The sequence below is a fragment of the Embiotoca jacksoni genome, unplaced genomic scaffold (assembly GCF_022577435.1).
Source record: "Embiotoca jacksoni isolate LCO1_2020_lvr unplaced genomic scaffold, fEmbJac1.0.p SCAF_26, whole genome shotgun sequence".
NCBI lineage: Eukaryota > Metazoa > Chordata > Actinopteri > Embiotocidae > Embiotoca > Embiotoca jacksoni.
In genome coordinates this window covers 1,712,638-1,734,592 of record NW_027185377.1, presented here as the reverse complement: position 1 = coordinate 1,734,592, position 21,955 = coordinate 1,712,638, and the positions used below count along the sequence as shown (strand labels likewise).

General features: G+C 45.3%; 1 protein-coding gene across 1 annotated transcript in view; it reads left to right on the top strand.

The window, feature by feature from the left end:
• Nucleotides 1-21,955, top strand: part of srcin1b (SRC kinase signaling inhibitor 1b) — a 78,725-nt gene that overhangs the window by 36,797 nt on the left and 19,973 nt on the right. The window contains 4 exon segments of the mRNA XM_069160001.1: nt 5,864-5,890; nt 16,392-16,593; nt 18,075-18,204; nt 18,891-19,062. Coding sequence (XP_069016102.1) covers nt 5,864-5,890; nt 16,392-16,593; nt 18,075-18,204; nt 18,891-19,062 — 531 coding nt within the window.

Genomic DNA, 21,955 nt, shown 5'->3' with positions numbered 1-21,955 from the left:
GTGTGTGTGTGTGTGTGTGTGTGTGTGTGTGTGTGTGTGTGTGTGTGTGTGTGTGTGCGTGTGTTTTCGGGGGGCTGGAGAGGAAGCAAGGCAGACTGTGAGTGATGAAGAGGAGGAGGAGGAAGAGGAGGAGGGTGTAAAGATGGCTACTTGGCATGCAGGTCAGGCGTGCATGTCTCCCCCCCCTCCTTCCCCTCCCCTCCCTCCCCCTCCCTCCTCCCGTCCTGTCTCTCGGTGCGTACGGCCGCTTTGGGATTTCAGCTCAAGTGATTGAGAAATATTGCGGGCAGTAATCACCGAGTCACGGCGCATCGCGGCTGTTTGTGGGAGATGAGACGGGCTTTATGTTCCAAAAAAATGTCCGCTTGTTGGTGCATTAAAATTATCCGCTGAGCGACTCGGGGGCCGAAGATTTTATTTTATTTTTCTCCTCCCCCAATTTAAAGGTGAATGAACGGAGCAGGTGATTCCACGGCGGAGACGTATGAGGGATTATAACGCAGCGGGCGCACAGATTATCAGCTGTTTGCGACTGTCGCAGTAATTCTGAGGAGAGGTGATGATATTAACACCAATTTCCCAGCTGTCAGTTTGTAATAATCAGCAACGGCGCTGAGATGCTGCAAAGTTGAAGTCACGAATCCGGCTGGAGGTTACAGATGTTTTTTACTTCTAAATATTAAGAAATAAATCCTGCACAGGATTCATCTTTGGAAAGAAAAGAGTCAGAAAGTAAACTTATTGATGGAAAACCTCAAAATTGTTTCATTCACATCATCTTTGTCTTCTTGTTCGTGCGGCAAAGAAAAGCAGCTTCTTCTGGTCCCGACAAGAAATGGATGAAAACTGTTAAAGATCACCGTGGTAACGGTCCTCATTTGGCTCCACCAACACATTCATTAGCTTCAGCCTCTCAGAACTGCGAGATGAAGCGTTGCAGCTTGTTGGAGATGAAGATGAAGTAATCAGAGAGTCGACGAGGTGACGCTGGAGTGATTTTTGTGTTGAAGTGTTTGAACAGACGAACACCTGATGACCCGGTCGGTCTGCCCATGAGGTCAGCAGCTGATGTTTCCTTGGTTACCGGATGGTATTTTAAGGACCAGGTGATCTGAAAGTCCACTCGGCTGATGTTTGTCTTCTTCTCTCGCTGCTGCCCGACGAGAAGAGACGAGATGAGATTCGTCGCACCGAGACGAAGATGAGTCAGAATATTCTGCAAACTGTCTGTCAGAACCAGAATTTTATAAAACACCCAAAGCTCAGGGAATATTTACTACAATTACCTGGAAGTCCTGAATATTATCATCGATCCAGTGAGTGAGGAGGGTGCGCCAGCGCGTTGTCATGTCGGAGAACCCTGTTGCCATGGCGCCACAGTTCAGGTGGTTTTGCAGTGAATGTTTTCCCCTCAGACGCCTCAGAAGATCCCAGTGGAACTCGGTGTTGACGGTCTGACTCTGGGGGACGAATTCACGGTGACACAACCAACGTCAAAGAAAACCCAGCTGGTGTCTCCTGACCTCCTGACGCTGAAGCTCCGCCCCCTCTTGAAACGTGAACGTCACTCAGAAACACCTCGCCCGGCTCGTGGCTTCATCGCCGGAGACTTCCTGAAGCGTTTCGAGGGTCTCGGTTGAACATTCACAGAGTTTGACCCCAAAATCTGATGTTTCTCTGCTCCAGTTTCAGGTCCGTGAATGAAATCCCAAATGTTCACGTATCAGCGGTCACAACAACGTGAGGAACTCAGTGATGATGTTGATCAGGAGACGACTGTGAATACTTCCTCATGAAGGTTGCAGCTTCCTCCTCCTCCGTGCGCATCACAGGAACACGTCTCTGAACGTTTTGATTGCACCTCATACTGAATGCTTTGATGGAACAATAAAGGCCAACATGTACTAATAATGATAAAAAAAATAACTTTGTTGGAGCTGAATGCAAAACTGCAAATCTGCTTCTTTATCGGTTTCCTTTAATGCTTATTGAAGTTGAACCATGTCGGGATGTTTGAAGTTCAAAACAATGAAAGTTTCTCTTTTCCTTAAAAAAAAAAAAAAAAGGTGAACTCTGAAATTTTAACAGTTCAGTGGCTGATAATGAAATTGTAAATATTTTCGGAGTAAAATTCGAAAAAAAGCCGAGTTAAAGGACAGAAAGGCAAAAACATAGTTTCGGACGACTCGTGTGGTTTTGAATGTTTGATTGACAGATCAGTTTGTGTCTGGTTGCAGCAGAACGAGGCTGCCGGGCATCAGATCAGGTGTTTTGGTCACCAGACTTGGACGGAGGCCTCGGAGCCACATGGAGCTCTGAAATCTGGGTCACGGCCGCCCAACAGGCCGGCGGAGCTCTTTGTTTTCCCAAAATCAGTTTTTTCTTTTTGCTCCATATTCAGAAGAAAAGTCAGACGGCTTTTTTCAAAAGTCACAACTGAGATTTGAGGAGAGAAAATATCCCAGAGCAGCTGCTCAAACATTACGTTCCTCCTACACCTTCATTTAATTATGAAGGTTTGTGATTAAATTTAAATCTAACCAGCATTAAGTCACCTGTGCTGTGATGTGGAAAATAAAAAGCCCTGAAAACGTATTTTCTCAATCAGCCTCTCCAACAAATAATATTTTTCATTCAGAAATTTAAACTTTCGGTGCTCCTTATTTGCTCATGAATATTTGATGGTGCTCAGAAACGCTGTGGAAAACGGCTTTACGCAGATCAATTGGCGCTCTGCTCTCACTTTGTGAAATAGCTGCGAGTCGTTTGATGCGACAGCTTTTTGTGGATTTGCAGACGTTTTGTGTTGAAGACACGAAACCCTGAGAATCTGAGAGCGAGAGGATGTTTGGATGTCAGGAAGGTAAACCGACCCGGAGCTGCTCGGAGAGGAGGACGCTTTCATGGGAATCATTATTTGTTTTGATTTTTTGTAGTAATGACGACTGTAGTAGGTTGAACTTCTGTAATCAGAGTAGCTGCGGAGTTTAAACTCGTCTGTCCGACGGCTGAGGAGAAAACTTCTCTACTTTTACGGGGCTGACTGAATTGCTTCAAATCTCGATACCTACATTCACGTGTTTTCATTTTAAAACTCATCACTCCGTTCAGTACCTGACTGACTGGAGACCTAAGGCACGCGAGGCGTTTAAGGGACATCAGGTCATTGTAGTTTGTTCTCGTCGTCTCCGTGTGAGGCCTTTAGGGGAAATTGGTAAATTGTAGCAGCCGGTGTGCATGTGAGGTGTTTAAGGTACATCTGTAAATTGTAGCTTGCAGTGATAATTTGCATGTGAGGCATTTAGGTCCCGTACAGTACATAGAAAACAAACTGGGCTACACTCTCCCCCACTAAACTGCATGAGAGCAAACTAAAGAATGATGTCATTTTTCTTTTTCTTAAAATGGTCTTTATAAAATTAGTATAAAACAAAATGTTTTGTTCAGAAACCTGTATTGATGCCGCCCCGTTTACCTTTTCTCAAAATTCTGATTAAACAGTTTGATTTTTTATTTAATTTTCTGCTGAAAACCGAGCTCACTATCTAATAACAGCGTTATTGTACACAAGGTCACTTCTCCGGAGCGCCGCCGTCCTTCGCATCTCTTTTTATATGATTTTATTTATCGACGGAGACCTTGAGTTTAGATCTGTTTCCTGTATTATTCAATTCAATTCTCCTCGCCGACGTAACGAGAGGAAGACGTTCAGGGAAAGAATGTCGCTTCTTTTATTCCTATCTTTTACCTTTTTCATTCAGGAAAATCACGAGAGAGTTTAATGGCTCGCATACCAATCATACCCGAAGCGTTAGCTGAAAGAGCAGCGTGAACAACTGGAGGAAAGGTGTGTGTTTTATTGTGCTGCTGTAACCGGTGCGGTTTTCTCACATTCAGCCTGAAGAGCATCAGTCATGTTTAAGTGTGACGGGTGTTTCACTGGGTCGTGAGGTTCCTCCACATCAAACTGGGAACATTTAGAGACCTGGCTCTGCGGGGGAACAAAGAACGTTTTGCCAGACGAACGATGCTGCGGCGATGACGCAACGTCCCTTCGTTGACCGATCGCACTTCTCTCCGCCGTCGTTAATAATTGGTAGTTTGTGGCAATCGAGTGGCTTCACGATGAAAGTTAGAAATCAAAACACAAGAATTTATGAGCAGATTACAAAAAAAAAAAAAAAAACTCGGCAGAGAACTGCTTGCAGAAAAGTGATTATCTCAGTGGAGGATAATCAGTTTTCATTTTCTCAAGTAGCGCCGCTCCTTCTTCTCTTTGTATTTATCGGTAGAATAATAAATCTGCTGATGTTTTATATCTTTCTTGTACCAAATGAATATTAATTGACCCAATTAACAAGTTCTGTGTGTTTAAGCCCCATATATGTCATTCCTCTGAGTCGCAGAGATCTACGATGTCCACAAACTTTTAAAAACACATCGAGCTGTTGTGCCGGATCACGTGCACAAACACAGCGCACACTTCGTATTCATCCACAGCTGAAAATACAAATCAAACTTTATCCAGATGGACCTTTTCATACAGGCTCGTGCTTGATTTGTTGACGATATATAAAGAAAATATATAATATTGGCAGCTTTATCCTTCAAACTGAAGTTGTCCTTCATTCTTAGCTCTGATTGGTGTATTGAAAGGAAAAAGGGGGCGTGGCTTCAAATCAGTCTCTTGGAAAGTATTTGGACGGGGTTGTCCGTGTGCTTTTGGCCGTGAAGCGCACATTAGCAGATGAACATCCGTCAGCTGAACATCCGTCAGCTGTTCTTCGAGGAGTCGGACGGACGTCGACCTCGACCTCATCGTTGGCTCCGCTCCACGTCCAGTTCAACGCGTTTCTTAATCCGCCGTCTCGGCACGGCTTTAACGCCGCTGCTGGGTCCACGCCAGCACCGCTCGCCATCCCATCATTACTGTGTGTGTGTGTGTGTGTGTGTGTGTGTGTGTGTGTGTGTGTGAAGTCACTGTAAACATTTGATTAATTGCTGGGAAGCAATTACAAGCAATTAAAGTCCTATTACGACGGCAGTGAAGGACAGCGCAAGTTAATCTGGCTATCATCATAATAATTAGCTCATCATTTTCTCACCAGGCCGCGATAGTCAAAAAAACAAAATAAAATAAATAAAAACAACGGCAGTTTATTGGTTTGTTTGCTGCAGTTTGTGTTCCTTCAATGTGTCGCAGCTGGAAAACCTCATCAGTCACACTTTTGCCGTGTTACGTTCACATCTTCAACACGGGAGCCGAGTGACCAAGCAGGTTCTTTTCTCTCGGCTCTGCTTCCAACCGGACGCTCCTCCAGCTCCTCCAGCTCCTCTATCTCCTCCAGCTCCTCTATCTCCTCCAGCTCCTCCAGCTCCTCTATCTCCTCCAGCTCCTCTATCTCCTCCAGCTCCTCCAGCTCCTCTATCTCCTCCAGCTCCTCTATCTCCTCCAGTTCCTCCAGCTCCTCCAGCTCCTCTAGCTCCTCCAGCTCCTCCAGTTCCTCCAGTTCCTCTAGCTCCTCCAGCTCCTCCAGTTCCTCCAGTTCCTCTCGCTCCTCCAGCTCCTCCAGTTCCTCTCGCTCCTCCATCTCCTCCAGCTCCTCCAGTTCCTCTAGCTCCTCCAGTTCCTCTCACTCCTCCAGTTCCTCTCGCTCCTCCAGCTCCTCCGTGGGTTTTTGTTTTTGCTCTGTGTTGTTTTGCAGCTCGACTCCTGATATAAAAAAAGAAAAGAAAAAGTCTGACTCTGGATTCTTCTTCTCTCCTCTTTCACCCTCCTCCTCCCCGTCCCTCCTCTTGTCTCCTTGTCCTCCTCTTTGCCCCCCCTGCCCCCTCCCCCTCCCCCTCCCTCCTCCCCCTGCAGCAACAACCAAACTACTGGAGCTTCAAGGTCAGTGCCAATATTGTGTTTGTGTTTCCGTGTGCGTCTGTGGATTTGTGTCTTAATAGGATAACTCCATTGTGTCTTTGCACGGCCGCTCGTCTTTCCTCCGCTGCATTTGGTTGTTGGCACACACTATTGTGTGTGTGTGTTTGTGTGTTTAACTGTGTTGTACTGTTTGTTGTGACATTTCTGCCTCGACTAGAAATTGATTGGTGGCTTTGGATGACTTGGTTATTATTATTGCACTGAATCTCCCTTTTTTTTCCCTCCTGCTGGAGGAGATAAAATATGAATATGAATATGTTGCTGCTTTAGAGCTTCGACTTTTACCAAATCCTCCGTCCCAATCCTCGCCGCACACACAACTTCCTTTCTGTGGCTCTTAATTGGTCCGGTGTTGCTCTCGCTGTTTGAAGGAACCTCTCGGCCAATCACGGTTTTGTAGGCGGGACGTAGAAGAAAAAAAAAGGCAGCGTCTGCTTCCTGTAGCAACAGAAACATGACTCAGCGCCACAGGTCGTGGAGATGAGTCATGTTTGGATACCAACTCTTAGATCAATGTGTTTCTCTTCACTTTGTGAAAATCAACGACAGCTTCTACTACGGTTTTAAATCTGAACCCGGCAGTCGGTTATTACATCACTCTGATGTTTTGATCCAAGCTGAAATATCTTAACGGCTACTGGATGCACTGACAGGTAGTTTTTTCGGAGACATTCGGTCCTTGTCTTAAGAAGGAAAAGGACTCAATTGCAGAACTCGGAGGAGGATTGTTTGTTTGTTGACGTTGGGAAGGTTGATGGTGAGTCGATGGTCGAGGACTTGGAGCTGTGGTGGCGGTGCAGGTGTAGCTGGGAAAGCTTGAAGCGGTGGGCGATAAGTGAAAGCTGGTGGAGTTGTGGAGCTCATCATGACATCGAAGAACTTGTTGGTGATCCTAGACACGAGAAAGACGAGGTTAGAAACAAAGAAGCACGAAGAGTGGATGTTGAGCCCGAGCATCATTTCCAGAGTCTAAGGAGCCTTAAGGCTGTTCAGGCTGTCATCAAGCTGCAGCTCAGACTGGAGCCTCCCTACATGCTGAGCTGAGCACACTCGCTCTGCAGCATTCAAAAATATATATTTTTTTAATCAAACCTCCAGCTCCTTATAGGTGTGAAGTTTCTCTGAATGTGGCTGATTTGCAGGATTTGTCTGCCTCCAGCCCTCCGGGTGTTTGTTCCACTCCGGTTATTCTGTGATTTGCTGAAGACGAGCTCCTAACGGTCCAGAGTGTCACGATTCCTCTACTCTTATTTCCTCTTCTGGTAATATTAATATTAATGATAATAATAATAATATTTTATTTCTATTGCACCTTTCATACAAAAAAATGCAGCTCAAAGTGCAGCAAGAAAAATTACATGGAGCTTTTCCACATATAAAGAAACATTTAAAAATATATATATATGTATAATAAAAATAAAAAATGCAGAATAGCAGATAAAATACATAAAATGAAACACAAGAAGTGTCAAAGAAACCAATATGCATTTTAAAGGTGGGAGAGCTTCAGGAGTAGCTGGTTAAAGTAAAGAGATGTTTTAAGATTTCTTCCCTGTAATAGAGGCCAGATTAAACGTAATGTAATGCCTCTATTATGCACTTTACTCAGTGACAGAAATTATGGGAGATGGGATTAGTTGAGCCAAGTTTAAACCCACGCTGTTACAAACACGTGGACTTCCTCCAGGACGGAGAGCGTCGCCTCATCGAATCCCACCAGCAGACGAAAACTTGTTTCCAGTTGGACTCTGAGATTTTAACCAGTCTGAAATGTCCAAAATCAGCGCAGATTTATATCACAACATACAATTTAAAGAGTGAGTTCACACCCGACGTGTTTGTGTGTCTTCAGTGGTTTTGACATGTCAGCACTTTGTCATTTAACCGTGAACTCATCGTGAATCTGCTAGTCGCTCAGGAGCAGCTGCTCCGACCTTCATCCAACCAATTAAACCCTTGTTTGTTGACTCACTGTTTGTGTTTGTGTTGTGTAAATATAATAAACGTCAGATTTTTTTTAAGGGTCAGCAATTAAAAAAAAAAAAAAAAAAAGAAGACGAAAATGTCACACTTCAGCCATGCAGAAACATTTGGATTATTATGGTCTGGTACTGTTGAGATTTTGAGCTCTCGTAGGAACCAAAGAAAATAATGAAATAGTATTACTTTGTTGGACATTTTTCTCTTTTAAACTCCTTTCAAAGACCTGTCGTACATGTGGAAGTTTAATTTCTCAAAAAGGGAACAAAAAAACATCAAACTTATTAAATTAGGTAGATAAAGCAAAATGTTAGAGAAAAAAACACGTCGACCCTTTAAATTCACAAAATAAAAACATTCAAGATTTTACCCGGTTTGGTTTATAGAAATAAAACATGCGTGTTACTTTGGCCCTGAAATGTCACCGCTCCCTCTCAGCTTACGTAAGATTGTAAAGATCAACAGACGGCTATGATGCATCATTAGTTCCAGCGCAGACTGGAATACATGATGTTTATTGAACATGTCTTTGACCCCGGCTCCAGCGTCACCGTGGGAGATTGTGCTGTTGTGATTGTGCTAGCGAAGCACTTACTGCGGCTTACAGCTTCTTAACCATAAAATGACTTGATAACCTGAACGGCTGCTCGCGTACCTGCTGCTGATGCAGCGAATGTCAACTCTGCCTGAGGATTTTTTTTCTGGAGTGGAACAAAAGAAAAGAAAAGAAAAAAAAAAAGCTGCTGTTTTTAGAATTTAAATGTTTGCCATATTTTACATTAAAATGTTGAAGCTGTGAGGATAAAACATGAAACTTATCTTATTCCTTTATGCTGCAGAGCTCCAAAAACAACTATTAAAAGCCATCAATGAGCCGCTCTGCTCCTTCTGTAATATGAACACACGCCGTATAAAGAAGTGACACGCTGACTCACAAACATTAAAACCTGAAACATGCTGCAGTTTTAAAGCTGATACTGATATTATAGTTAGTCATAATGCTGAATCACAAACCTAAATGGTCCCAATACACTTTCTAATTATTAAGACTAGACAGACAACAACATACAGTAGACAAATAAAATGATAAAAGTCCAAGTATGGGGAATAAACACGTGACAAATAATGGCGGCAGAAAATTTAACAATAAACTTGATTCTTTTAAATGACATCAAGACATTAAAACAGTGAAATGTACAATTTCTTAATATCTAAAAGCATCTTTTTTTGCATTATTTCCACAAGTCATTATGGTGTTATTAGATAAAGTCACTCCTTATTAGTTTTCTGGTCCATCTGAAAATAATCCCGTCATTAGTTAGAAATTAGACACAAAATAAGTAGTATATTTGGGGGTGTGTCTGTTTGATTGACAGGCCTGTGGCCAGTCAGGTTTCCTGTATAGGTGGGCGGGGCTTAGTGTCCTCTAAGATCAACTGTGATCAGTTTATTGTGGCAAAAAGCTCAAACTCCCTCCAGCTTTCCAAAGAAGGTTGGAATAAAAAGGAGTTATCTTTTAAATGTATGCTACATAATGACACACAAAATAAAGACTATTTGTAAGATAAAAGTAAAGGAGTAAGTTGGATAAACTGTAAAACTAGAAAATACATGATGATTGATTCATCCACGGCTGGAAATGCACTTTTTCATCATATAATTTTGGCTAAAAGTGAGACTCATTTTTACAAAATTACCAAATCTTTTTTTTTAATTTTTTTTTTTTTAAATAAAACAGTCTATTTGTTAGCTTTAAAAAAAATGTAAATGAGTTAATGGACTGTGAAAGTGTTGAGAGAAAGGCGAACATATTGTTATTGTTTTTCATTATTTGTGTATTGTACAAACGCAGCCTGCTATTTCATCACATTTTGTCACGTTGTCATGTCAGCTAGTAGCTCACGCTGCGTTTCCCCCGTTTGTTTTTCTGGGGACACACATGCTCTCTTTCTGTTATATATAGATATAGATATATATACATATATATCTTTCCAATCTCCCCCCATTTGTTGCTGGTCGGCAGCTCACAGTGGATTGGTTATCGCTGGCCTTCCTCTCGGGGAATCGGGGAGTCTCGCCTCCTCTTCTGATGCAATAGAAACCCCTGCAGCAGTGCACCGCCGTGTGTGTGTGTGTGTGTGTGTGTGTGTGTGTGTGTGTGTGTGTGTGTGTTTAATAGTCCCCCTCCTCCCCCCTCCTGCTCCCGCTATCCCCTCTTTGATGTTCCCTTCGTTTTCCAGCTCGCTAAACGTACACACACAAACATTAGCGGGGCACCCACTGCAAAAAAGAAAAGGAAAACACATCACAGATTAGCAAACAGTTAAATTAGAAAACACACACACACACACACACACACACACACACACACACACACACACGGGCCTGCAGTGGTCGTAGAAATATAAACATGGATGGAGTACGTTCACCTACATTTCAGGAGGCGCTCTCAGGCGTCCTCCGACATCCTCCGACGAGCGGCGGCTGATTTCAGATCGCCGCTCGTCTCCGGAGTCGAACACGGATTCCAGCAGCGGCCTGACGAACCGCTGCCGACGCCGTCAGAGACACAATGGAGCCGAGCGCTGCATAATTCTCCTTTTCATCGCTCCCGGCCTCACTTGTACAAATATTACTGCTCCATTTTCTCCCTCTCTCGGGCTCCTGTCTCTCCTCTCTGTCTCGGAGTGGCCGAAGTGATCGCGGCTCTTCGTCCCGTGTCTTGGCCTCGCCGTTTGGTGTTGGAGGAACGTGGCGTCAGATAGGGAGAAGATGGATCCTATTGAAGCTCCGCTCCACTTATTCATCTGCCATCTTCATCTCCGGGGGATTTATAACCAAGCCGACCGCCGGTGGGATTTCGTTTCCTGCTTGTTAAAGTAACCATGGTAACCGAGGCAGCAGAAATAGTTGGATATATGCACACGTGACCACGTTGAACCCTCAATTCCTCACACAATTTAGAGTTGACAATGTTCTGGTGTCAAAAGGAGTTAAAGCAAATCTTTTTCTTGGTGTTTGTTGTTGTCCCCCCCCCCCCACTCAGATCAGACAGAGGTGGGCGTGGCTTATTCCCACAGTAACATGATGGCGCTGCAGCTGGTTACAGGTTTACTACAGAACAGCATTTTCTTTGATTTTAGAGGGATTTGATGACGACAGCTTCGTGGATGAAGATGCATCTGAGGCTGCTGCTGCTTAAACCACTTTTATGAATCAATTATACACTTAAAAGAAATAGAAATACAAGTCGCGTGTCTCCTGAAGGAAGTATCTTATAAAAGTTATTATTGAACCTGATCGCTGACAGGACAGCAGGACTGTCAAAGCTGATATTTTACAGTCACTGACGTGTTTCTTTATCTTTTATTTTCGTCTTAAATATGATAAAAAGAATCGTCTGCAAACATCCATAAAAAAACAACTTTTTTTGTCTTTGGAAGGACATTTTTTGGGGAGGACTTGTGACTTCTGGGATCCCCGGCAGCTTTGCAAGACGCTCGTCTGTGTTTCTCACACGGAGCACGTGACCGAGGCAGCTTTCTATCTGGAGCGCCGTCCCCGGACGACCCGGCCGCGTTTGTCCCGGCGAGCTAGCTCAGCTCGAACCCATTCAGCCGCCTGCCTCCGCGGCCCGTGTGCTGTTTGGCTGTTGATACGGAGCTCGGTGGAAAATCGCTATTCCCCGATCGGACCGGGAGAATGGCGGGAGCGTTTTTCCGCAGCTAAAAGGCTTAGTGAGGCCGACCGCCCCCCCCCCCCTCCTCTTCCCCCCCACCGGCTGCCGAGGCTGGCTGCTGAGGCTCGTGGCCAGAATCACTTATTGACACTTCACCCGCCATCTGCCGGGACGGCGAAGTTCATTTATAGCCTTGCAAATAAAAAAAAAATAAAAAAGGGGGGCTGAAGTCAGTTGGAAAGCAATAACAGGATGAAAAGTTCCCTCCAGACTTCATGTGAAAGAAAATGATCCCTCACTTTAGGCTGTGCAGAAGTAATATAGAGATGAAACAGAGTGAATGCTGGGTTTAGACTTTAGACTCGGCCGACCCTGCGGTTCACAGGGTTTTTATTTTAAAATAAATAAAGTAATAATCGGAGGGTCTCACACACACACACACACACACACACACACACACACACACACACACACACACACACACACACACACACACACACACACACACACAGGCTGGTGTTGTCAAGGTCAAACCCGAACACCACTCAGTGTTTAACACCTCTGATCAACACACCCCAGCTGTGACTGCGGGGGAATATCCGAGCAGGGAAGTGAACACGAAGGTCCCCCCCCACCGCCCCCCACCCCTGCTCTCATTTAGGTCACTTAACGACAAGTGCCCTCGAGCAAGGCAGTTAACCCCCAGCTGCTGCTGCTCTGCGGGAAACGAGGGCTGCGGTTCAGAAGCGAACGTGTCATGTTTGCTGCTGCTGCTCCTCACCTGCCTCCCCTCCCTCCCTCCCTCCCCCCCCGAGGCCGTTGATGTAGAGATGTGCGGTCTGTCGACTCGCATCACTCAGGGGGCCGCGTCGTAAAAAAAAAACAACCAAAAAAAAACGCCCTGTCACATGACGTGGCAACCGAATCTCGAACAGTCTCTGGATCGAGGAGCCTCGCTGGGAAGGAATGCCTCGGCACGTCGCGGTAATCACGCCCGTGAAATCTCCGAGTCCAGAGGTGGGGCAGCTGTGCGTGCAGCTGTCTCATCCGTCAGCGGCGTTTCAGCCGGTGGGAAAGTCTGAGGTCTGAGGCGCCGTCACAGAGAGGCTGAAGCACAGAGCTGCAGACAGCAGAGATTTTTTTGGTGTCAAGGTGAAGAGCTAGTGAAGTCAATGATGAGGCTCTTTTCATGCTTTTAAGAAAGATGCAGGATGTGGAGGTAAGTGAGGGTCAACCGGACGTAATGGAAAATGCTATTAGATGTAAATCTACGGCTTTCTTTTCCAAAAGCTTCCACTGCTGTTCGCTAATGGGCTCAATGAGAGAGGTCAGTTTTTATCACAAATACTTTTGAATAACTTGGAGAAAAATGTTAATATTACAACCCAGGTTGACTTTGTGTTGCTCTCTTTTTCTTTTTTTATTCCTGATATTGGCTTCACGTCCAACAGAAATTATTAATTTATTCAAACCAGATATGTAGTAAGTATGTTTGTGAACTCCCTTTGTGTCGCCTTTTAAAAATGATAAAGAAATGACTGCAAAGCACGTGTTTTACACTTTCATGTGTTCTCTAGTTAAACTGCTGCACGGTAGGCATTCACAAACAATGTCTTGTTTGATTGACAGGCCTGTGGTGCAGACAGGTTTCTGCCATAAATGGGCGGGACTTAGTGTCCTGTGCTCGTCCAAATATGGTCACTTCCTGCTCTCAAAAATAGCAAGATGGCGACGTCTTCACAAACCAGCGGATGACATCATAGTCGGTCGCAGCTGAGACTAATGTTCAATGAGATCAATGACAGATTTACAGTGATATAAAATCATGTAATTTTGCCTGATAAATGATCATAAACGGCTGATAAATGGTCTAAATCATTGCTAATATAAAATATTAACGGGCCACTTCATCCTCCCTTCATTTCAGATTTTAATTTACCCTCTCCTCATTTCAGACTCACCAGCCCTCCACATCACATCAGCACTAAGACAGATGTTAGCAGCTGCTCCATTTCTCTCAGTAATCTCTCATCTTTACCTCATGAACAAAAAAATGTGTGGAGCCAGAAATCAGTCTTATTTCTGTGCTTCTTTTGCTCTTTTTATTGCATGATGTAAAGTCATTTCTTGCCAACAGAACCTGTGATATATCTTCGTTGTTTCTTTGGATTCATGGTGTTACAGTTTGAGTTTTACAGACTTTTTTCTTTTCATTTTTGAGTTTTTTTCCCTTCATCTGGTAAAGTAGTAATATATTCACGTCCAAGGTTGTTTTTTTTTTCCCAGTTTTGAATTTAAGAAGGACTTGAAAAGCGTCTGAAGGTTGTTGTGATTATCAACAGTGCAGCAGCCGCTCCGTCAGACGGGATTACTCAGCGCTCGCTGTGTTTGTGGAAGAAGGGCAGCCAGCTGTTGTAAGAGTTAGCAGTTAGCATAACGTTAGCAGAAGTTGATTTTAATTATTAATACAAATTACATGCAAAAAAAACAACCAAATACCTTTTGGCTTTGTTGTAATTATAATCTGTGAAATGAAAATGAAAGAAACTTCTTTTCGACGTATTGTAGATGCTGAGTTTAAAGTTAAATGTTGTAATTACGTCACCGTCAGAGTGCTGAGCTCATTTGCTTTAGCTTTACTCGGGCATATTAAAAAAAACATTTTTTTTAAACTCGCTGCAGGTGCCCCTGAACGCATCGCGGCTCAGAGCACCGCCTGTCACAGACAAAGACTTCAGGCACAGAGGAAACAGTCGAAAGAACATTTTTCTTCATTGAAAGTCATTAATGGAAAACCTGACAGTTTTATTCTGTGACGGCTCAGAGAACCGATCCACCTCCACCTCAACTCATGAAATTCATATAAGAGAATTTAAATAGAAGTTTTTTTTGTAAACGCTGCACACCGAGACTTCGCAGCGCCGTCCGATTTCCAGCGTCGCCACGCCTCAAAAACAAACATCCCGAGCTGCACGACGCCGTTATTATCAGGAAAATGGCCGAGTTATCATTTCTAGTTTTCTATGCTGTGTGGCCTTCGTTTTTTTTCAGCTTTAACATCAAACAGTGAAAACGGCATCATGACGTCAACGTTGCCTCTTTTCTTTGTATCTTTTTTTTAATTCTAATATTCGATTTAACACGATGAGAACCTTTTTCTCTACGTTTCATCGCACCGATTGATTTCATTTACACTTCAGTCATAACAAACGCGTCACATATTCCACGAGATGAAAGAAATAAAGAAATTCCCCTCAGCTGTGAAGAGGGAGGCGGTTTATCGACTGGTTCTGTGGAGAGTACCACGCCGGGGTTAAACGTACGGCCGAGCTCCACTTCTCTCATTTAACCTGAATTAAATCTGAGGAGAACTCATCGGGAGAAAGTTGGAGAACTTCTGAGTTTCTCTGTGTTTGTTATCCTCCCTGTTTCAGACGCTCTCTGCCTCACACACCCGCTCTGCTCTTTTACTTCTTCACAGTTCACTAAATCACCTTCTTCGTCTTCGTCTTCGTCTTCTTCTTCTCCTCCTCAGCAGTTTGATTGGTGAAGGCAGAAGGTGTGCAAAATCACTCTGAGACTCATAAACCTCCCAACGTATGAAAGGGAGCACACGTAATCTGTCAGCCTGTTCTGTGTGTGTGTGTGTGTGTGTGTGTGTGTGTGTGTGTGTGTGTGTGTTTCCACTCTCAACACAATAACACAATTAAGAGAATATTCAGTGCAGCCGACTGTGTGTGTGTGTGTGTGTGTGTGTGTGTGTGTGTGTGTGTGTGTGTGTGTGTGTGTGTGTGAGTATGTGAGTGTGTGTGTGTGTGTGTGTGTGTGTGTGTGTGTGTGTGTGTGTGTGTGTGTGTGTGTGTGTGAGTATGTGAGTGTGAGAGCACGCTCGGCTTGTTCCGCATGCAGAAATCAAGCGTCACCCAATAAGAGGACTGAGCGGAGACCACAGATGCAGATGAGGACGGGCGCAGGCGTCCCGCAGCACTGTGGGAGCTCATTACTGCAGTCTTTGGGCTGGAAAATGTCTGTCAGGAAGGATTCATTAAAAGCCAACCTGCTGCAGCAGACTTCCTGCCGGCGCCGTAATGAGAGGTCCTTCACGATGCGGCGCTCCCCGGTGGTGCCGATTGGACAAGTGAGACCGTCGGTGGCTGTCCGGGTCCAGCCGGGCTCCGTCGTGGTCGACAGCATCGCAAACGGCACTGTTTTTTTTTTAGGAGCAGTTGAAGCCGAAACATTCCTCTTTTTAATTTCCCCCGTCTGCTCCTCCTTCGAAGGTTTAATTGAGTTTGTCGGTCATCATTAATGCAGGTGGACGTTTGTGTCCTGAGGGTGGAGTTGGACACTAATGTCGGGTGGAGTCGCTTCATTTGACCCGTCTGAGCTGCTCGGTCTTCAGACTGACGGCATAAATCTGATTTCTGTCCAAAAACGCATGAAATCCGGATCCAGACCACATCTGGAGGTGGTCGGGAAGCCGCGTCATCAGCGTAGCTGCGCGTACGTCGTTACCGTAGCAACCCATGGAGACGGGTTTGGTGACCAAATCCGATCCGTTTACTTGCAAAGAGCAGTCGGTCCCAAAAGATCTGATTTGAGAAAAACTATCTGATTTGAAGATGTAAAAGCTGCTTTATCTGATCTGAGTTCCTTCTTGGTGTCCGTGAGGCCGTTTAGTTTCATTTTAGTTTGTTCTGCGTCTTCTCGTGTCACTTCATCGATCGCTGCGTTGTGCTGCATCATCTCCATCTTTTTTTTTCTTTTCTTCCCCTCCTGACTTCTTTATCTCGTGTCTCGCAGACTCGCACGCCTCGTGTGACCCGACTCAGCCCGACTCAGCCGGCTCTCGCCGACCAGGCCAGCCGGGTTTCCTTCGCGTCGGCTGAGAACCTGGAGACCATGTCCGAGCCCGACATCCCCGTCGGCTTCAACCGGATGAACCGGCTCCGCCAGAGCCTGCCGCTGGCCCGCTCGTCCAGCCAGGCCAAGCTGCGGGCGCCAGGTCAGAGAAACCGATCATGTGCTGCTCTTTGATGTTTGTCCGTCAGTGAGGTCCTGTAGAGGTCCGTCTGTCCTCCAGGAGACGACCCCAACCTTCGTAGAGGGTCGGCTCACAGTTTTCAAATCACGCCTTTAATGACTTTTTTCTCCTTAAAAGAACAAATAATAGAAAGAAATATTAAGATAGTTACTTAGAAATCATCTGGTTTCAGTCGGTTGTTTTTTTTTTTTTTTTTTTTTTATCTCTGATGGTTCCTCTTCATCTGCATTCAGGCTGCAGCCGGCGTTAACGAACATCCTGCGTCGGCTCTGATTTACTCTGGATCTGTCCTGCTGACAATATCACTTTGATTGACATGTCAGCAGCCAATCACAGCCTGACACATCGGACGTGTGTGTGTGTGTGTGTGTGTATGTGTGTGTGTGTGTGTGTGTGTGTGTAATGCTGCTTGATGTGTTTGACAGACAGCAGTAAACTCATTAGTCCTGATGTTGATCCAGTAAACCCGCCGCGGCCCCTTTAAGTGTCGAGTCAGCGCCTAAAGGAGCGCCGAATGTAAACAGAGCGATGATCCCGCTACCTGTCGGCTGTGATTAATGACTTTGGCAGGAAGCAAAATGATCTCCTCCTTAAAGTACCGTTCGGGTGGTCGGGAGGAGAGTGTTGCGTTCAGAGGAGAGAGAAACGGTGGGACAAAATGCAACCGGTGGTTCATTGTCACAGCCTGCAGCCAAAGAAGGAGTTGATGTGATTTCATGGATTTTTACCAGATCATTGAAATTTCTTTTGAGAGGAAAAAAAAAAAGATCAAACAAAAAGTTGAGTATTTTATCAGCATCTTTAAAACAGTTCTGGAGGGGATTTCTGATGTGGTGAACACAGCAGAAACGCTGACTCATGGTTAGCAGAAGAAACATTTACAACCGTGACCTCTGACATTTAGATCAATGCATTTCTTCTTGGCTTCATTACGCCAGCGGGGCACACAGGCCACTCGTAATTATGAAATAAATAAATCCAACTTTTGGATTTATTGAATCATTAAACTGTCACAGTTTTGTGGAAGATTTCTTATGTCTTACCTTCAATTTAATTAACTGCAATCAAGTCCTGGAGAACAAACTCAATCATGTCGTACTCTCGCCCACAGACGGGAATGTATTTGCAAGATGGAGAGCTTTTGAGTCGCAGCAAAGTAGTTAAGTCGTCGTAGAAATACAAACTGTTCCTCATCCTGTCGACGGTGAAGTGAGAGAAACACCGCAGCGACGATCTGAGATATTTAAAGTGTCGTGTTGAAGCTAAAATGGATCTTTAACTGCGTCTCCTCAACTTTCTTGGTCCCAAAAATCAAAATATCTGAGGTGCAAATTGTCCCCCCCCCCCCCCCCTCCTCCTCCTCCATCGCCCACCCCCCCCCCTTCCTCCTCCTCCTCCCACCGTTGACCTCCTTCATTGCTCCTCCCCATCCATAAATGCAGGGATCTTGTTCCTCCAGCTTGGGGAGGAGACTCGCCGGGTGCACCTGACCCACGAGCTGACCAGCCTGGACACCCTGAGGGCGCTCATCGTGCACATGTTCCCCCAGCGCCTCACCATGGCCATGCTCAGGTACACACACGTTATCCTTCCTGTCGGACACGTCACGACTCGGATCTAAAACGAATCCCTGATGGAGAATGAAAGCAGGACAGAATATGACAAAAAAAAACCCCGTAAAGATCAATAAATCTGAGAAATAAACACGTTCAGGCCGAAACGTGTTTAAAATCTGGTCTGTAGAATGAATCACGTCACTAACTGACAGAAATCACACCGGTCGATTAGAAAGCATTTAACTTGCTGCTACTGTGTTGTGTTAACAGAACACGTGGGGGGAAAGGGAACTTTCCCACTTTCCCAGCTGCCTGAACGCAGCATCAGATGTGGTCCGACTGTGAAGAAGTCTCGTCAGCTCCGTGTTGTCCGTCACATATGAAGCACAACAGCTGTTTCTGTGCTTCGGTTTCATCCGACATGCAGCTCACGTTGTTCTCATCAGCGCGACCCTGAACTCCGTCCATGCTGAATAATAGATCAGTGATGAGTTCAATATCGGTCCGGTTGATTCTCTCGTTACCGGCGCCGCCGCCCTCAGTTACAGAACCTCCAGCTCTTCTCCCACTCTGTAACCCAACGCACACCGCTGCATATTAGCGGCTAATAGCTGCACCAAATTGGCTTTGCATGGACTATTTATCAGTGTTTTGCTCTTCTTTTCTTTTCTTTTTTTTTTTTTGATGACTATTGATGTCCAGGTCTCCGAGCACGGCTCTGCTGATTAAAGACGAGACCCGTAACATCTTCTACGAGCTGGAGGACCCGCGGGACGTTCAGGACCGCTGCGTAATTAAGATTTACTGCAAAGAGCCCGTCTACGGTACCTACCCCGGACACCACAACCCCCACCTGGCCAACGGGGACCTGCGAGTAAGTGTGTGTGTGTGTGTGTGTGTGTGTGTGTGAGTGTGTGTGTGTGTGTGTGTGTGTGTGTGTGTGTGTGTGTGTGTGTTTACATCCTCCCACTGAATTCTCCCCTCTGACTTTTCCCATTATTAACGTTGTTTAAAACCATCATGGTGCCAAAATGTAAAAACGATGCCAAGAAGATGATGTTGCTTCACCTTCTCCTTCATTAAAGCTTCGTCCTGCTTCATGACTCAGATTAGAGGGCGCTCGTCTCTTCCTGCCGGTGGCAGATAGCGGCCGACCAAATCATCCCTCCAATAATACACTCTGTAATTCCCTTTTGAAAACACTTGTTTATCACACGCACACGCCGGGATCCATCTCCCACATAACGCCGGTGTGTTTACAAACATTGATTTGTGTTGCGTAATGCGTGCGAGCGTTAAGTGAGTGAGTCATGGGACCTCGTTCCTCGTTTCACATCGCCGGTACGCCAGCGGACTGTGAAATGTTTGTTTGCTGCTGTGAGGTGACGGACCGCTGCTGGTTCCGGTTCGTCCGAGGACGAGGTCGTCGGGGGGGGCGACGCTGGTGCTTTGAAGTTTGAGAAGATAACATTTGCGACGTCTCCGCGGATACATGCCGACAGCGCCAAGCGTCAAACTTGGGAGATCGTCAACAGAGACCCTTGAAATGCTTCAGAAGGTCTACAGCAATGAAGCAATGAAGCTGTTGCAACCACAGACTGGATAGAAAAGAGTTCGTCACTTCCGGGTCTGAAAAATGAGGTCAATGCAGAAGTGTCTTCAGCTGCAATACCAGCGAGTGCCACTAGAGGTCGGCTCCAAAAAGCCTCCGGCTCCATAGACTCCCATTCAACTTCTCTCATCAAATCCAAAGTGAATAAAATGTGTCCATCAGTTATCTCGGTGTTGTTAGCTAAAGTCACTCCTTCTTATTAGTTTTCTGGAGGTCCATCTGAAAATAATCCCTCATTCATTAGAAAAGAAGATTCAAGAAGACCTGTTTTTGGGGGCGTGTCTGTTTGATTGACAGGTCTGTGGTGCAGTCAGGTTATAGCTATCGGTGGGCGGGACGTAGTATCGTCAGGTTTCCAATCAGATCGGTCAGATCCACCGCTGGCTCCTCCCCCAGCTCGTCCAAATATGGTCACTTCCTGCTTCCAAACCGCTCCGAACTAGCCAAAGTCACTCGAGTGCAACAGAGACCTTTGATTGCTGCTCTTATTCATCAATCCGTCATCCGTGCTGTTTTGTATTTTAACGACGGTCAGCTCTCCAACATCTGCTTCCATCTGAGTTTCGTGTCCTCATTACTTCTCTTCTGTTATTGACGAGCCACAGTAGGATTTATTTTAATTCCTCAGTCATTTTCTGTCGACATGAATGTGGCGTCGACTTGATTAGCACGATTACTAATACTTCATGCATTTGGAGCGAAATGAACCTTCTGCATGTCATTCAGTTTTTCGCAGCGTTGGTGTTTTTTTCGGTACAAAAACCTGCATTTGGTTGCCGTCTAATTACACTGTGATTATGGAAATGAGAAAGCAGTAATTTGTAAGTGTTAGCGAATGCTGCTTTTATGGGATAAAATAAATTACAATCGAGATAAATGACATTACTGGAGCGCAGACATACGCTCTCTGTGAAAAACAACTCGGCATGTTTCAGCAGCTGAAGCGAGCGCCGTCGACAGCGGGACGCTTTCCGCACGTTTGGCGCTTTCTGTTGCCGTCAATCAAACGGCTGCGGGGCCTTTTGTTTACGCGCCCGTACGTGCGATTTCTTTCTTTGCCCTTTTGCAGCTGCCCGCTCATATTTTCTGGAGGTCGGCTTGCACCCGTGGGATCGCTCGCCGTCTCCGGCTCGGAAATCTTCCTAGCGTTTTACAGCCTCATCAAACCATCAGGCTTACCTTCACTTTTATGTGTGAGGCGCGCTGGCTGCTTCTGCCACAGCCAAGGTGAGGACGAGGACGAGGACGAGGACGTCCGTGTGTGTGTGAGCTTATTGAACTCTTGCCAGCGCAGCCAAGATTATTCCCCGATTGCAGCTCACAACAGCACAACCAGGATTACTGAAGCCGGTCCAATCCGGGGATGGAGGGACAGGAAGTGGGCGAGGAGGAGAGTGATTGGCAGATTTTTCCGCAGCGGGAAAAACGGCCAGTTTTAAACGTGATGAACCTTATTTTCTTTTCGGGAAGACAGACCCACCCTCCTCCTGAATCTTCGGTGTCTCGGAGGCGGAAAAGAAACGTCTGTTTGTTTTAAGGAGGCTGTTGCTAAGATACGGGCCGTCTGCGGGGTGTTGTTGCAAGAGGCCTAAGGGTTATTATGTGGAAATATTGGCTTTTCAATTTGCATCGTCTTCCAGGAGATAGCGTCGTGTGTCATAAACAATTACTGTGTTGTCTTCTTTTGTGTTTCCTGTCTGTATCTAACTCTCGTCTGGTTCCCTCCAACGCTCTCCGGTCTGCTCCGCCTTTGTTTCCGTCTTCCTCTCTGACATTTGGGACTGATGCCAAAAGATAATCCCTCTGTGCTCAGTCCATCAATATGCTATCAAGTGCAACTTAACCTGCACTTAAGGGAGCAATTTAGACTCTTTCCTGTCAATCATGAAGCAGCATCTACGAAACCGCTGACTGTTACAGTAAACTGCACTTTTTTTAAAAACGGCTTTTGGTCCTTTTTAAAAAAAATTTTTTTTATAAAATGGACCAAATTGAATAAATTATTACCGCTGTGATTTAAAATGCTGCTTCTTAACTGAGCTTCGGTAACATAAACTTGTCTGTTTTCTCTTTTCTGTTAACTTATGTCCTTTGAGTTGTGAAAAATATTTCATTTTTCCGTGATGTTTAGAAATCTGTCGTCATCCATCTGTTT